A 17,518-nucleotide genomic window follows, 5' to 3' on the forward strand; every position below is an offset into this window, starting at 1 on the left:
CAGGGCTCAGGTTTCGGTAGGTCTAGGTGGATCTTTGGTGCCCGTTTCTTTATATTTTCTTTTGTATCAAAGATAGGACCATGACATCAATGAACCAGGCCCATAAACTTTGCTATGCTCAAAATGCTCTTCTTAATTCAAAGTTTTATATAAAGTACTAGTTTTAATAATAATTTAGATTATATCATCTAATAACCATTTTTTAAATAACATTTCTGGCACTTTCACTGGTTTAAACTTTGATATCTGGTGAATGATAAAAAAAACACAAGAATATAAAAAATAGAAATAATGCAATCTGCAGGAAATTACTTTGTTTAGTGATCCATATTTAAAAATTGGAGGGGAGATCTGGCGCCCAAATTTTGTCCATATTTTAATAGGGATCTATCATAGGGAGGTCCTGATTTTGGAGGTACCACTGTACAGTACTGTATTATTCCTTCTGTACCTTCACCAAGATTATTACATATTTTGGTTCTGCAGGCTATTCAAGCAGCAATATCTCAAGCTTTTAAAACTCCAGAAGTTATCCAGATGTTTGCAAAGAAGCAACCAGACCAGTTGCGAGAGAAGCTTTCTCAGATTGAGAGAGATCAGAAGATTGGCAAGATTGCATTAGATTCTTACACACAGCAGAAGGTATTTTTTTTTGTATTGCAACTGGAGTAGATACAATTAGGTAAGATTTAAGGAATTAAGGAATTTTCTGGAGAGAGTCCCTTCAGCTCCCCGGTGCTATCCAGGCTGATATGGATATACATTATTAAACTTTGGCATCAGTCAGTGTGAATGGAGTTCTAGGCCTACTGGGGACCACGAGCTAGAACCTGGCCCCCTCAGATGAGGCATGAGGAGCAATGGCCTATAGACACCCCTGTGTGGTTGTTAGCATTCTATGTCTGCCATCGATCAGGTCAGGCACCCAGAAATGTAAGCCCCAGTTCTGGTTAAGAAATTGCTACTGTAAGCCAAACTAGTGGATAGAACTCACCAAATGAAAACGAGCCAAGGAGCATGATGGGACCACGTCACCGCGCCGATGTCTGAGCAGCTCCCCCCCACCCCTATCCCTGGGAGAGGGAAGGGGGAGCCCCAGACCCTCATGCCGGCTATCCACCCCAGTTCTTTGGCTGATGTGAATGGCAACGATTGTGTGACTCTGGCTCCTGATTTCCTGTTTTTTAAGCTCTGTGCCTTGTGGTGTAGTGCTAATTCTCTGGTGGTGCGCGAGCCAGGAGTAATTTCACAAGTACTCAGGCTGCATGCACCTAGGGTCACCTTCCCTAGGTGTCCTGTAAGTACTGCCCTAGGGGCTTATGGCCCCCTTCCACAAGTCACCTTGAGATTTACCTGTGCTTGGTCTTTTGCTGCTCAGTGATTGACCACCCTTAGTGTGCTGGGGTGTTTCATGCATCCTTGTTTGCCTTAGGGTAGGGGGTAGTTTGCACTGGTTGGGGTGCGGGGTACTGCACAGCTAGTTTTCACCTCTCATAGCAACCCGGCTCTGTTCCGCCTGGGTACATTGTCTTATGGTGGGTTTTCTTTTGTTTTTTGTTTCCTGCCTGGTGAGGGTTCTGCCCTTGGTTTTGGTTACCCTCCTATTGTTCTTGGTGGTCCCCTGGTAGGCCCCTGTGAATAGACATGTCCCAGGGGTTCAGCTGTAGTAGTTTGCTTGGTAGTTTTTGGGCGCCGATTAGCAGTACCCTGCCTGGGCTTCCCTTAGCGAGAGTACGTGAATAACGGTCCTGGGAAACCCCATGGGGGCTTTTTGGTCTGATGGATGCGACCCCTGGATCCCCTCTCACTTCATGCGAGTTTGAAGGTTGCTCTGTCAGCCTTCTGTGGAGATTGTCTCCATGTGGGATCCTTCTTTTTTCAGGTTTGGATCTTCATTTCCTTCCTGGGTTCGTTATGAAGTTCCAGAGTTGTCCTGGCTAGTGGTCTGCCTGGGCCCCTGTCTCTTAGGTTTTAGGTTTTCTTCTCCTTTCTGTCCCTTGTTGTTGGCAGAGTCTGCAGTTGGGCAGTATTTGCAGGCGGCTTCTGCTTGTTGTTGTCCGATGTCAGATTTATTGGGTCTCTGGGGGGCCCGTGGGGGTTTTTCCCGGTGGGGTCGTGCCAGGGCTCGGGGTTCTTTCCATCAGGGTGGTATCAGGTTCGGTGTCAGCAGCGCCTTCGAACCCACCTTCGTCTGGTTGGCACGGTTCCCTACGGGAGCGTCGGCCCTTTCGTGGTTCGTCCCATTGAGATGGCAATTGGGGCGTGGCTTGCGCTGTTTGCTCACACCTGGTCTCACGATTTGTGGGCTTTCGGGTCGGTTTCGACGGCCTGCGGTGGCATTGCGTGGCTCCTCCCCCTTTGGGGTTATGGGCTAGGGGGGTGGGGCGGGCCTCTTCTCCTGCTCTGTCGAGTCATCTCGGAGTGTTTTTTTTGTTTGTTTTTCTTTTGCCTCTTATTTCGGCTTGACCCTGGCACCTCGCATGTTTACACGCCTTACCCAGGTCATGGTGGTTGTCTGTGTCGTTTAGGGATTCGGGTTCTAGCCTACCTCGACGACTAGTTGGTGTGGGCTACCAGCCAATCAACATGTCTGCTCGCCAGGGATTTGGTTCTTTCCCAGCTCACCAGGTTAGGGTTCCTAATGACCTGGAGGAAGTCCCATCTGGTTCCCTCTCGGGTTCGGTCTTGGCTGGGTCTTGTGTGGGATTCTCGGACCGCTTCCTTGTCTCTCCCTCCAGAGTCTCTGCTTCAGCTGTGGTCCCACCTTCGCCTCCTTCTGGGGGGCGGCCGGGTCACCCAACGGTTGCCAAAGGGTTGTGCGGGAGCCTGAACTTTGCGATGATGATCTATCCACCGAGTCGGGTTTGGCTTCGTCGGCTGTTCTGGTTCCTTCAGTGACGTCACTTCCTTCTCCCGCGATTGCTGGGTTCGACCTCCAGGTGCCTTATGTTGGCTGTTGCATCACTGGCTTCCCCTTCGAGTTTTTCGGGGTTCAGTGCCTTGGCACCTACTCGAGCCCTCGCTTGATGTGTCCACAGATGCGTCGTCCCTCGGCTGGGGCTTTGTGACCAGTGCTCACCAGGCTGGCCAGGGGAGGTGAAGTCCGTCCTTCTGTCAGGTCCTCAGCACGGTGCGGGAGTTGCGGCAGTGTGGTTGTCGCTTCGGAGGGTTCGGGTTGCTCGCGGATCAACGATCCGGCTCCATATGGACTGCTCCCTGGTGGTTTGTTGTCTGAACTGGGGGGGTTCGATACTGTCCTTGGCTCTTTGGGGTTGGTCGCTTCGGGTGACTCGCCTGCTGAGTTCTTGGTGTTTGGCTCACCTGGCCGTTCATGTTCAAGGAGTGTCCAATGTCCTGGCGTACGGCCTGTCATGGTTCATTTCCCTGTCTGCAGAATGAACGGTCGACGCCGACTCCTTCGGTTGGCTCTGCTAGATGTATGGGCTCCTTGAGGTAAACCTCTTCATGTCAGAGTGGTCGCGGCATCTCCTGGTATCCATGGCACCCTTCCCCGACTGCGAGCCCATTAGAGGTGATGCCTTCTGGCAGGACTGGTCGAAGTGGGGGTTACCTGTACCTCTTTCCCCAGTTCTGCTATTGCTCCAGGTCCTGACTCGCTTGGAGGCTTACAAAGGGGAGAGTAGACCTCTTGGCTCCTTGGTTTCAGGTGCTGCTTGTTCGGTGTACGAACCCGGGGTCTTCCTGCGGCTCTGTCTCTTTCAGCAGATCGGACCAATCCGATATGTGGCTGGTTCGATCTTCTCGAGTCTTTGCTTCTGGTCTTTCTGATTCGTGTCTATCACCACTTGTATGATGAGCAGGTGGCATCCTTGATGGGGGTCCCAACTGTGTGCTTCGTCTCGGTGGCAGTGCATAGTTTCCTGGCGATCCTTCCAGTTTCTCTTGTCCCTTCGTTGGTTTACTTCGGACTCTGTTTGGGTTGTTTGTGGCTTTCTTTCATGGTTGTTCCAGGACCGTCATCTTATGCCGAGTACTGTCGCCTCGTATCGTGTGGCGTTGGTGGAGCTGTACTGCAGCTTGCATTAGACATTGATGTTATTTCTGAAGCATTTCGCAAGCTGTCTCGTGCGTTGTTTCACCTTCGGCCTGCTCATGCTCTGCCTGAGCCGCTCTGGCCTTTGGATCAGGCACTCTCTCTTTTCTCTCCTCCTCAGTTTGTGGTGGCTCCTTTGGTTCAGGATTGTCTCTCCAAGGCTCTTCTTGTTGGCATTGGCCTCTGGGGAGGTTGGGTCAGGGAGCTTCATGCTCTCCTCTGGCGTAGGGGTTTTTGCTCTTTCAGTCCTGATGATAGGTTTGTTTGTTTGCAGCCATCTCCTTCTTTTCTGGCGAAGAATGAGACTATTGCTTTCAGAGGGGGTTCTCTGTTCTTGGGCCTGGTCGGGCCTGTGTTGCGTTGAGTCAATGATTTCAGCCAGTTGTCTTGACTTCAAGTTGAGGAGCTAGTGCTGACCACCTCCAGGTTAAGTCCCTCTTGTTTGTTATGATCTCAGCCTGCAGGAGAAACGAGTCTCCCCCCTTGAGAGTTATTCAGCAAGCCTGACCTAACCAGAAGGTCTAAGAAATATAGAGGTGATAACACAGATGTAAAATAGTTTGTTGGATTCAATGAACAGTTTAAGATTATGGGCAGTAAGTAAGGAAATAGATAAATGACTGGCTAGGAGATGTGGACATTTTGCTGGAGGCGTGAGGCTCGTTTCTGGAGGGCTTTGACCTCACTTGAGGCCAGACATCGCAGGGGGAAAGCCGCGCTCCGTTGAGCTCCCGTCAGAAGGGAACCCCTAGTGATATACTTCGAAGAGAAGAGAAGTGTGCAGACGTACCAGCTGTGGATGTGTGGTCTCAAGTCCTGGGCGAAGAGGAGTGTTTATTAAACCGCCCAGAGACATTTTCGTGGGCTGTGTGGAGCGCCCTGACCGGACGCCGTCAGAGGGATAGCGCCCTCGACTAGACAATCTGTGGTAAGCACGATATACGCCAGTTCATAGTGATTGCTTGTAGTTGGTCGTGTGCCCAGCGACAGTAGCAATGTTTATTGATAAGTTAGACATGTTTTAATAAGGCAGAAGGCCTGAAATAAGAGAGTGGAGAGGGAGGAACACTGAGCGACATCCGTCTCCTCTGAGTGCTGGCAGGCAACTGAGGGAGCCCGGCTCCTGACGGCGGAGGACCCTCCCAGCGTGAGTGAGGACCGCCGCCGGGCGAGGTGGAGTATGGACCCGCCCAACGGGGGAGTCCACTCTCACAGTATGTAGAGGACAGATAGAGGTTGGAGGCAAACATATTGTGTGATTATTTTTGTTTATGTGTTAAAGGGGAAACATTTTTATTGGAGTGTCGATGGGTTGCAGGTTTGTCTTTGGGGAAGAAGTTGCTGAGAACTTCGAAGCCAGCACAGATGAAGTAGTTGATGAGACTCCAAGGTAGTGGAGCAGAGGACCTCGAGCTGTGAGGAGAAGCAGTGAAGAGGAGTGTCACGTGCTTCTGTAGAGGTGGTGAAGCACCATAGTTGCTCGAGGGAACTTCATAGTGTAGCAGCCAAGAGAGCTGTGGAGGACCCTAGCAGAAGGGTGAAGCACCGTAGTTGCTCAAGGAAACTTCATGGTAGCAGCCTGGAGGAGCTGCAGAGGATCCTGGTAGTTAAGCCGGAAGAACCTAAAGATATCAGGGTAGTGAACTTCCAGAGGTGGAAGGGAAGTTCTGGTGGATTACTAGTAGGGAGTTGATAGTGTTTGGTTGTCATTAGCGTGCAAGACACAGTGAGAGGTGAGTGATTGTTTGCATTCTTATGTCAAGGAGTGTTTTATACTGAAGTTTAGAGTTACAGTTGTAGGCTGGATTACCTACAGATGTATGTGTTCTAGGACTGATAGGGTGATCGATTGATCATTGCGGTGTATCAATGAACATTTATGCTGAGATATGTTATTGCATTCACATGCTGATTTTCATTGTACACATTTATAGATATAGATATATATATATATATATATATATATATATATATATATATATATATATATATATATATATATATATATATATATATATATATATATTTATTTTCTCTTGCTGATAGTGCAACAGTGTATGTAGACTTGATCTACTTGAGGAGGTTAATAGTATCAGGTGGTGAACCAGGAGATAGGATACCACTTGATAAACTGATAATAGAGTTCTGATGGTGTTGGAGTGCACCCTGATTGTAATAGTATAGAGTATAGGATTCATTATTATTATATGTGTATATGTATTGTGTATGTGCTCTGTCCAGTAAATGTATTCAAATTTGCTGGTATTTGACCTTGTACTAGTGAGGCTTCCCATGAAATAGTACAGAAGGAGAGAGAGAGAGAGAAAGAACCAAGAACAACTGCTGTGGACAGGGTAGAAGGTAATATTAATAAATCAAAGGGGGATTGACGAGATCATATCACCTAAGGAGAGAGTGGGGAGTCACAGTGGCTCGAGTGGGTGTGTGCACGTGACAACGAGGCTATTTGTTGGAGCCGCATCCCCTAAACGTGTGATGTTGAGCCCCTCTCCAAGAGCCAGAAGCGCCCAGGGTGATCTCCTAGAGAGGTGTAAGCACTCTACTGAGTTATGGGTTGGGTTGTCCATAGAGAAGGATCAACGACAACACCACCACCAAGACACAAACTATAATAGTAAGTAGCTTCAGGGAGCCAATGGGGCTCACCCTAGAAAACCAGCGTTGAATGTAATGAAACACCAATTTCTGGATTAGACCCAGAGGCTCCCCTGCCACTCTCCCTCCCTCCAGTCACCGTTTTTTTTTTTTTTTTTTGCATTTTTTCATACAGTCTCGGAACAGGTGTGGATAGACTGCGTGAAGGTCGTTTTTATTTGGGAAGTTCTGTCCACTAGCTCGGCTTTCAGTAGCAATTTCTTAACCAGAATAGGGGGTTTGTTTTGGGGTGCTCAACTTTCTGGGTGCCTGACCCGGTCGATGGCAAACATAGAATGCTTCCACTCACTCCCATAGAAACCCCACTTACGGGGGTTTCTATGGGTTATTGCTCCTCGTGCCTCTTCTTAGGGGCGGGGGGGGGGGGGGGGGGCCAGGTTTTGGCTCGTGGTCCCCGGTAGGCCTAGAACTCCATTCACATTGACTGATGCCAAAGTCTAATACAATAGCACCTCGACATACGATTGCCCCTACTTACGATAATTTCGAGTTACGATGTAAATTTCATCGAAAATTGTGACTCGACATCCGATGGTGTCGTCGACTTCCAACATTTGTTGGTACACGTTCGGGTCGACCGAGGTCGTGATTCCCAGTCACGCGGCCGACCTGCTTCTGTTTACTACAGCTGCCCGCTTAGTGACGATCACGCCTATAAGAAATTCCGCTTTTGTGGTGATTTTTTGCATTTTGAACATTAAAGTAATTATTATATATCACGCCATGAGTCCCAGAAAAGTCAGTGGTAAGGCTCAACATATGAAAACCCATGTAAGGATGACCATAGAGCAGAAACAAGAGTACAGAATGTCTCTTCCTCAACAATTAAGAAAATGTGTGCAGCATGGGAAGAATTGCAAACCTTTGCTGAAACGACTCACCCAAATCAAGCTGCAGTAGGTCGTTGCCTTAACCTATTCAATGACACTGTGATGCATCATTACAGACAAATGTTAAAACGAAGGGAAAAACAAATGTCTCTTGACAAATTTGTAGTGAGACAAACAAACACTGAACCACAACCAGGTCCTAGTGGTATTCAGGCAAAACGTAGGAGAGAGAGTACCCCAGAGAAAACATCACTCCCTGATGTGATAATGGAAAGGGACTCCCCTTCCAAACAGGAACAACTCCCCTCCTTCCCTCTCATCACCATCTTCCATACACCATCAAGAGCCCTCCATAAAGGTAAGAGAAACTTTGGTACCGTATTGTAGTTCGAAAAAACATTGTATTCAGTATAAAATGTATTTGTATGTTAATATTTTGGAGGGTGGGGAACGGATTAATTCAAATCCCTTTATTTCTTATGGGAAAAATCGCTTCGACTTATGATCCGCCTCTGGGAACGGATTAGCATCGTAAGTCGAGGCCCCATTGTATATCCATATCAGCCTAGACATGGCTGAGGGTTCCCCTGAATGGCTCCCCTTCCCGGGGAGCCTCCGGGTCTCCCAGAAAATGGCGTTTCATTACATTCAATGCTGTTTTTTTTGTATGGTAACTGGAGCAGATACAGGAGTTTTGATACAATAATGTGAGATTTAACCACTGTGCTGCGTGGAGTTTATTGTGAAATTCCCACTGTGCACATGAAATAAAGTGTTCCCAAAAAATTCTGTTTTCTTTGTAAAATGATAAATTCCCTTCCCTAAACATGTCTATGTAAAAATAAATACCAAATTCCACTTACTTTGGCTGTGGGGACGTGGACAAGGTGCACTGTGACGTCATCAGGGCCTGGTCGCCTGTGAGTGAATCGCCCAGACACGGTCGCGCGGGCCATTCAAGCACCGGGTGTTGCCACAAATATATTTTAAATTATTTGTTTTATGTATTTCCAATGCGGTTTTATTTGTTTTGTTTTATCGTATATGATGCATATTTGTGTCCTTTACAATATGTATACAGTAGAACGTTCCTAATGTTCCCTGGAACTGTGATACATATGTCAGTAATGTGTCCACAATAAATGTTTATTGTCACAATATTACCTGTTCAAAATTCACTAAAATTACAATACAGTATGTACAGTTTCACACACTATTTACACAGTAACACACTGTATTACACACTCAGTACTTCGGAAGTGAGTAATAATCAATGAAGTAGCCCATGGTACACAGCGCGACTTCACTCTCAGTGCACCAGGTACAGATAAATTTTCGCTTCCTGTTTCTTCATTCTGTGTGCTTGCAATTAACGCACTCACGTACACCCTTGGCTTTAGTATTTGTAGGTTGTATGTAGCCAAGCTTGAAAAGCATAGGGTAGTATTGAAAAGATTATAGGAAAAGATCAATTTGTAAGGTAAATCTTGAAAAGATCGCTTTGTATGGTCCCACACAGGAAGAGATTCAGCATACCTCAAGAGTATCCATCAGTCAGAAAGAGATTCGGGTAGCCTCAAAGAGTGTCCGTCAGTTAGGAAGAGATTCAGGTATTCTTGAAAATATCTATGGAAAACACCACCATGGAAGCCGCTAACACTGTTCATCTATGCTATTTGTATCAGATGCATCATCACTGAACGCAGAAAATGATTCATCTATGTATCATCTAAATAAATTGTAGATAGCATAGGATTGCAAGGGTGATGCTCAGAGCTACAACTGGATATGCTCGCTGTGTCGTCCTCATAGGTGCTGTATCACTTGCATCCGACCTTCGTGTTAGGTCCTTATTGCGCCTAGCTTCCCCAATATTATGACCCTTATGTTCTTCAAACAATAAGGTTTGAATTTCACTGACAGAGCATTATCTTTCAACACCGAGTCGGACAGATGTTTGGGAGCCAGAGGCGTGTGCGCCACCCATGGTTGCTCATTCAGTACTATCCCAGCCAGCAGCCCTAGGGCATTCTGGGAATTTTTTCCAAGATTGCTGCCTCTCACTGGAGGTCCTAAGAGTCCATTTCGTACACAACCAACCTCATACACATTTAGAATTGGTTACGAAAAATCAAAGAGTTTTTCTCAGTTGGCGCAGTTTCCCGCCGACCGAGAATACTCGGTTGGCGCAGTTAAGTGGTTAAGGAATTAGTGACTTGAAAGATATGGTTGGTGCATTAGATTCATATATTTAAATAGTCAAATATGGTAGACAAGAATTTCAATTGCACATTTGTGGTTGTTTTTTAAATAAAATTATGACTGACATTAAGTGAAAGTAACATTCCTATACATTAAGATAGAATTGAGTATGGGAAAATCTATTAAGTACAGTGATTGGCTTTATCGGGAGATGGGTGCATACTCTGGTTATTCATTATACTGTATATATATCCTCTACATATAAGGATAGTGATTATGAATACGGTCCAATTAAGAACACCTGAGATAGGCGTGTAATATTAATAATTGGAACATATAAAATTTTTTGTTTGCAGGTGATAACTCTGTCACTGCTGAAAGAACTATGTAGACTGGAAATATTGAAAAAGACAAATAAAGTTCCAATATTCAGGAAAGGGGACAGATATGAAGCACTAAGCTATAGACCAGTGTCACTAACGTGTGTCCTATGCAATGTGCTGGAAAAAATTCTTCAGAAATAACTAGCATTGAATGTAATGAAACACATCTTTCTGGATGAACCCAGGTGGCTCCCTGAAGCTATCTCTTGAGATAGCTTCAACTGCTAAGTCACATCAGCTGTGGAGTTCTGTTTGGCCTACTAGGGACTGGAGCCAGAACCTGGCCCCCTCCCAGAGGCACAGAGAATGGGTGACACTCTGCCACCTCACCAGGATGGCATTTATAAAATCAACAAACCAATACAGCTCACTGCTGGGTTCAAAGAGACCAATGCCTCGAAACCGCCAAATGAACTCCCCCCAATCAACGTTAACAAGCGATCAAATCTCTCGAATCTTGCACGAGCGCGTTTGCACTAACTCCCTCAATGGAAGGGGGGTGCCTGGAGCTTCAGGTCTTCCCCAGCCTTCCAAGTCAGTTCTGGAGCAGATATGAAGATGAACACCAACCGACGAACCTGGAAGAGGATGGAGGCAATCAGAGCTAACAGGACTCGTCCAGAAAGAGGCATTTCATTACATTTCATGATGGTTTAATGTGGGGGGAGCCCTTTGTGGCTCCCTGAAGCTAATTATTCACAGAGAAGACATACCAGGGACTCACCAGGGGGAAAGAGGAAAGACTGCAGGTAATCAAGACAAAAGAGACTGGTGGTTGAGACAGGACCCAAAGCAACATAGGCATCACCAGGCCCAGGGACAATAGCTAAATACTGGGCTGCCAAACCTCTGTTAGACTGCCAAACCTCTGCCTGAACATCAGCGAAGGACGTGTTAGCGAAGACCGCTGCGAGAGCAGCATACAATACTTAAATACATCATGGGGCATAATGGTAGATGACAGGCTACCCTTACGCTCTTGATGTAAGCCTCAGGTGACCATAATATCAACTGAGGGCTACATTAAAAAAGCCTGTGCTATGCTTGCAAATTCTAGAATTGCTTTTAAATTTATGGCTGTAATAATGCTAGTGAAATTGTTCACATCAGTCATAAGATCAAAATTAGAATATGCAGCATTGGTGTGATGTCCATATCTCAAGCAAGACAAAAACTTGAAAATGTACAAAGATATGCTACTAAATGGGTTCCAAGTTGATATGAGGAGGGGCTAGGGGCATTAACTATGCCAAAACGTGGAAGATAAAAAGAAAAGAGGTGATATAATCACATCATACAAAATAGTGACAGGAATTGACACATTTGACTAGGAGAAACTTTTCAAACCAGTAGTTTCTAAAACAACAGGTCATAGATTCAAGCTAAGAAAACAATGGTGCCAAAAAATGTACAAAATGTCATACGATAAAGATTACACAGAAGACAGGATACCATGATCATAGCTCTTGTCCTTTAACTACACTTGAGTAAGTTTCACATTGGGATATATACACTGAGAGGCTTCTCAGTGAATGAGTTTAATGTAATCTTGAACTAAGTTCAAGATTAAAGTAGTGTACTTGCTGATTGGCCAGTGAGTGTCACAGCCTTTATAACCCTCCAGAGATTGAACCCAATACCAAACCACACACGAGAAGCATTTACTGTGTAGCATAAGCCCACTGCATGGTTGAAGCACTAAGTTCATTAGGGTAACTCAAATCACTTAATAGTTCTGATCACTTCCTGGTCATCCTGGTGTGAGGTAAGCCAGGTAAAAATATGAGGTAGTGGTTGGACTGGCAGCTTTGTTGTGCCTGTGCTGCCACCTGCTGACAGTCAAGGATAGTGACATACTGAGCTAATTGGTAATTAGTAGGTCAGTGCTTGGAAATTCCTGTGATACTATTTAAGCATTATGTAAACACACTTTCTGGATGTATTCTTGTCTATATTGAACATTCTACAGTCTCTCTCTCTAGTACTATTATGACCCATCAAAGTGGGAACTGGGTATATATGTAATGCATGTATATATTTAATTTATATAATGTTTCCAAGTACAGTATATAGATCTTGCAGCCCATCCTCCTGTTTTGGTAGTACTTATAGTAACGATGAGGACCATAGTATATATATACCGATGTACAACAAAATTAGAAAGTAGAAATTGGCACTATCGAGTTGGACAAACCGAAAAAAAATTTTTACTTGTGTTGCAAAGTAAGTAAGTAATTATCAAAGAAGGCACCAAGCCGGGAAGGCCATGTAGCATGTGTTGCAAAGACAAACTAAACTAACCTAACCTTCCTAGGCCTAATACACAATATTTGAGGCATAATATAGTACATATGTGTACTGTAGTTGGCCTAGGAATAATTAAGTTTGTTTTTCAGCTTTAATTTTTTTTTCTAAGATTACTAGTCAGTATACAGTACGTTTAGGTATATCTACCTAAAAGTTAAGTACGTATGAATTCATGACTATTGACGATTGTCACAATAGGTACTATCTAAACAGGAGGATGGGTTGAGATCTTGTCACAAAAAAGTTTATATCCAAGTGCCACAATTAATTTCTATTTGTAATTTTCTAATCTTAATGTAACATGCTAATACAATTTGAATACAGGCTGAGATTCTAAGTGCCTTGCAAAAATTGGGCGAGTCCTTAACTGCAGCAGAGCAAACGTTCCTAGATTCTCATGCCTCGGTTCTAATGAAGAACTTTGATCAGATCACCGATGAGACAGGTAAATGCAGGCTTTGTGCAATGATATAAGGAGTATATGTAAAGCATGAAGCAAATTAAATAAACCAGATAATGATTTTTCATGTGAATAGCATATTGATAACTTAATTTGCATGTAAATTCATCATGTTTTTTATCTTAATTATAAACAGCCAGCTTGTATACATCATTTGTCAATCTTAAACTATGTTTTTCATATTGCTTTCTGGGGGGAGCCCTACGGCTCCCCGGAGCTATCCAGCCTGATATGCTAATGTCAGACTTTGGCATCAGTCATGTGTATGGAGTTCTTAGGGCCAACCGGGAACCACGGCCAGAACCTGGCCCCCTTAGAGAGGCATGGGGAGCAATGGCCTATAGAAGCCCCCGTGTGGTTGGAAGCATTCTATGTCTGCCATCGACTGGGTCAGGCACCCAGAAAGGTAAGCATCCCAAAACAAACCCCTATTCTGGTGAAAATATTGCTACCAAAAGCCGAACAAGTGGATAGAGTTCCCCAAACAAAAACGAGCAAACTAGTGTGACGTCGGACCCCACCTGGGTTTTTCTGCCCTCTGAGCGGGGCTTACTGTTACAAGGAGTGGGGTTTTCTTTCCCCCCTCTGCGTACGAGTTGGACTTGGTGTCTGCCCCTCTCCTGGTTCTGTTCCGTGTTCCCCCGGGTACTTCAGTTCCGTCTTTCTGGAGGTTTTCGGCTTATCGCATCCAACCTGCTGCGTTGCAGGCGGCCCTTGCGGCAAACCTCCTGCATGACCCAGATTATGCCTCGGCAATGGATCCCTCGGCTTTCAGGCTTGGAACTTCGTTCCCTTACTGGCTCTGTTACAAGGTTCCAGAGTCGTCCTGGCTGGCGGACTGTCCTGTCTTTACCTTGGAGGCTTGGCACTCCTTCTGCCGTTCCCGCACGTTTGAGTGGTGGGAGGCTTCGACGGTGCTGCAGGTTTTCCTGGGGGACGACCTAGAGCACCTCAATGAGTGCTTGTTTGCTCCTGCCCTTCCCCGGGATGTTGGTGTCATTCAGCTCCTTGTGCAGGTCCCCTCCCTTTCAGTGGCGCTGGTGGCTGAGGACTTGCGCGCCTGGGGCCTTTTGGCTTCGGCCTTGCGTTTCTTTTCCCTCCTTGAGCTGTCTTCGAACTGGCTCACGGAAGATGTGGGGTGCTTGGGGCTGTTCCTGGTTCTGAAGCCTTGGCCTTGGCGGCTTGCTCGTCGGCTTCCTTGCGGAAGCTTTTCAAAACGATGTTGTGGGATGTGGTTGCGCTGTTTTATGCTTCCCGGCTCACGAGTTGGCAGGTGGTGCTTGCCTCTTCTGTGGAATCTGCTTGGGCCTTGGCTCTTAGGATGTCTTTGCCCTTTTGTTCTCTCCTGTTTGAGGCTTCAGCTGTTGCACAGTATATTCAGGCTGCTTCGGCTTCTTGCCGTCCTATGTCGGACTTGCTGGTTCTCCGTGGGTCCCGTGGTGGGCCTTCCCGGAAGGGTCGTGCCAAGGCTCGGGTTCTTCTCGTCGTGGTAGGCCACTGGTGTCGGGTTCGGGTTCGGCTCCTCCTTTGGACCCGCCTTCGTCTGGTCGGCGTGGTGTTCGCTCTGTGCGAGGTTCTGGGTCTTGTAAGGGGCGCCGGCCCTTTTGCGGTTCGCCCCATTGATGGGGCGATGAAGGGGAGGCTTGCACTGTTCGCTCACACCTGGTCCCACGATTCATGGGCGTTGGGTAGCCCCCCCTCCTTCGGGGGGTTTGGGGCAGGCCTCTTTCCCTGCGCTCTGTCAGGTCATCTTGGAGTGGGTTCGCTTGGGCATGGTCGAAATGATGACATCCCTCAGATGGGTTTCCCGTCTGTTTTCAGTCCTGAAATGGGACTGCGAAATGGACCTGCGGTTCATTCTGGACTTGTCCCGTCTGAACCCCTGGGTTAATTGCCCCTCCTTTTGGATGACTACGCTGTCCCAAGTTCGGCTTCTGTTGGAACCGGGTGCTTGCATGGTGTCCCTGGACCTCCGGAACGCTTATTGGCATGTCCCGATTCATCCGGGGTTCAGGGACTGGCTCGGTTTTGTTGTGGGGCGTCAAGGTTACCACTTTCGTTGTCTCCCGTTCGGGTTGAACCTGGCACCTCGCATGTTCACACGCCTTACACGGGTTGTGGTGGCCCATCTGCATCTGTTAGGTGTTCAGGTGTTGGCCTACCTCGATGACTGGCTGGTTTGGGCTCCCAGCCGGTCCTCTTGTCTGCTGGTCAGGGATTTAGTTCTTTTCCAGCTCACCGGGTTCGAATTCTTAGCGAATTGGAGGAAGTCCTATCTGGTTCCCTCCCGGGTTCGGACATGGCTGGGCCTTGTGTGGGACTCTCGGACCGCTTCCTTGTCTCTTCCTCCGGAGTCTCCTGTGACTGCAGTCCCGCATGCGCTAGTTTCTGGGGGGTTACCGGGTCACCCGGCAGTTGCTCAAGGGTCTGTGGGGGATCCTGAACTTCGCGATGCTGGTCTACCCGCCGGGTTGGGTTTGGGTTCATCGGCTGTTCTGGTTCCTTCGGGGACGTCCCTTCTGCCTCTTTCGCAATCGCTGGGTTCGGACCCCGGGGGGCCTTGCGTCGGTTGCTGCATCGCCCGCTTCCTCTAAGGGTTTTTCGGGGTTCAGTGCCTTAGCGCCAATCCGAGCCTTCGCTCGATGTGTTCACGGACACGTTGTCACTCGGTTGGGGCTTTGTGACCAGTGCTCACGAGGCCAGCAAGGGATGGTGAGGTCTGTCTTTCTGTTGAGCCCACAGCATGGTGCGGGAGTTCGCGGCAGTGTGGTTTGCTCTTTGGGGGCATCGGATCGTCCGCAGGTCGACGATCCGGCTCCATTCGGACTGCTCCCCGGTGGTTCATTGTCTGAACCGGGTGGATTCAATGTGGTCCTTGGCTCTTTGGTGCTGTTCGCTTCAGGTGACTCGTCTGCTGAGTTCTCAGGGTTTGGCTCTCCTGGCAGTTCATATGCGGGGAGTGTCCAACGTTTTGGCCGACGGCCTGTCTCATTTTGTTCCCCTCTCCACGGAATGGCCGGTCGACGCAGACTCCTTCTGTTGGGTTTGCCAGACGTTCGAACGACCCGAGGTGGACCTCTTCGCGTCGGCTTGGTCGCGGCGCCTTCCCCAGTATGTGACGCCCTTCCCTGACTGCAAGGCCGTCGAGGTCGATGCCTTCCGGCAGGACTGGTCGAGGTGGGGGTTCCTTTACCTCTTTCCCCTGGTTCCGCTGTTGCTCCGTGTCCTGACTCGCTTGGAGACTTACCAGGGAAGAGTTGTCCTCTTGGCCCCATGGTGGCCATCCCAGCTGTGGTTTCAGGCGCTGCTTGCTCTGTGTCCGAACCCAGAGGTTTTCTCGCGGTTCCGCCTCTTCCAGCAAATCGGACCAGTGAGTCACGTGGCTGGTTCGATCTTCTCCTCGAGTCTTCGCGTATGGTATTTTTGACTCGAGTTTATCATCGTCTCTATGGTGATCAGGTGGCTTCCTTGTTAGTGTCCCACCTGCTGGCTTTGTCTCAACGGCAGTATGAAGTTTCCTGGCGGTCCTTTCGGTTCTTTTTACGTCTTCGTCGTTGTACTTCACTTTCGGTTAGGGTGGTGGTGTTGTCCTTTCTCTTTTGGTTGTTCCAGAACTGTCTCTTTATGCCTAACACTGTCGCCTCGTATCGTGCGGTGCTGGCGGAGCCGCTTCAGCTTGCTTTCGGTATCGATGTTACATCTGCGCAGTTTCGCAAGCTGTCTCGGGCCTTGTTTCCCTTCGGCCTGCTCATGCGTCGCCTGAGCCGACCTGGTTATCGGACAGAGTGCTCTCTTATCTTTCTTCTTCTCAGTTTGTTGTGGCCCCTTCGGTTCAGGATTGTTTCTCCAAGGCTCTTTTTCTGTTGGATTTAGCCTCTGGAGGTCGGGTTGGTGAGCTTCATGCTATCCTCCGGCGCAGGGGTTTCTGCTCTTTCGGTCGGGGCGATCGGTTCGTTCGTCTGCAGCCTTCTTCTTTTCTGGCGAAGAATGAGACTGCTGCATTCCGGAGGGGTCCCCTGGGTTGTTGATGCTTCGTTGCTTAGGCCGGGGGTGCATCATGTTTTGTGTCCGGGTGCGGCTCTCCGCCATTATTTGCGCGCCACGGCTTCTGTGTCCGGGCACGGGCTTTGGGTTGATCTGGTTTCCCTTCTTCCCTGTTCGTGGGTGCGGGTCTCCCAGGTCATCCGCAGGGTTATTAAGGCTAGCCAGCTGGCGGTCTATTCCTGTGCCCATGACGTTCGCAAGTTTGCTGTTCTTGCCACCGTCATTGGCAATATGTTTTGGGCTGACATTCGGGTGCAGGGATTTTGGCGGTCAAACAGGTTCCTGGCTGCTAGTTACCGCGTTAACGTCCCTGGGCCCAGTTGGGCCTGTGTCCCTTTGGGACGGCGGATGCAGCTACTTGTCTTGCCTTCGGGTTGAGGAGTGAGCAGCAACCGCCTCCCGGGTGAGTGCACTTTTTTTCTCTGTGGGTGGTTAGCTCTTGGGAGCCGTAGGGGTTTCCCCCAGAAAACAGCGTTGAATGTACAGTACAATCTCGATTCAACGTACTATATGGGACCAACCCCAGTTCGTTGGAGCGTTGGATTCGTTGCAAGAGGTGACC

General features: G+C 47.9%; 1 protein-coding gene across 5 annotated transcripts in view; it reads left to right on the forward strand.

Annotated features, from left to right (window-relative positions):
* The window catches only part of LOC123768229 (protein LZIC), a 101,585-nt gene that overhangs the window by 80,867 nt on the left and 3,200 nt on the right, over window positions 1-17,518 (forward strand). For all 5 annotated transcript variants that reach the window (XM_045758688.2, XM_069307050.1, XM_045758691.2 and 2 more), the window contains 2 exons: window positions 487-642; window positions 12,777-12,897. In XM_045758688.2, coding sequence (XP_045614644.1) covers window positions 487-642; window positions 12,777-12,897 — 277 coding nt within the window. The remainder of the gene's footprint in view (window positions 1-486; window positions 643-12,776; window positions 12,898-17,518) is intronic.

This window comes from Procambarus clarkii, chromosome 59 (genome assembly GCF_040958095.1).
Source record: "Procambarus clarkii isolate CNS0578487 chromosome 59, FALCON_Pclarkii_2.0, whole genome shotgun sequence".
NCBI lineage: Eukaryota > Metazoa > Arthropoda > Malacostraca > Decapoda > Cambaridae > Procambarus > Procambarus clarkii.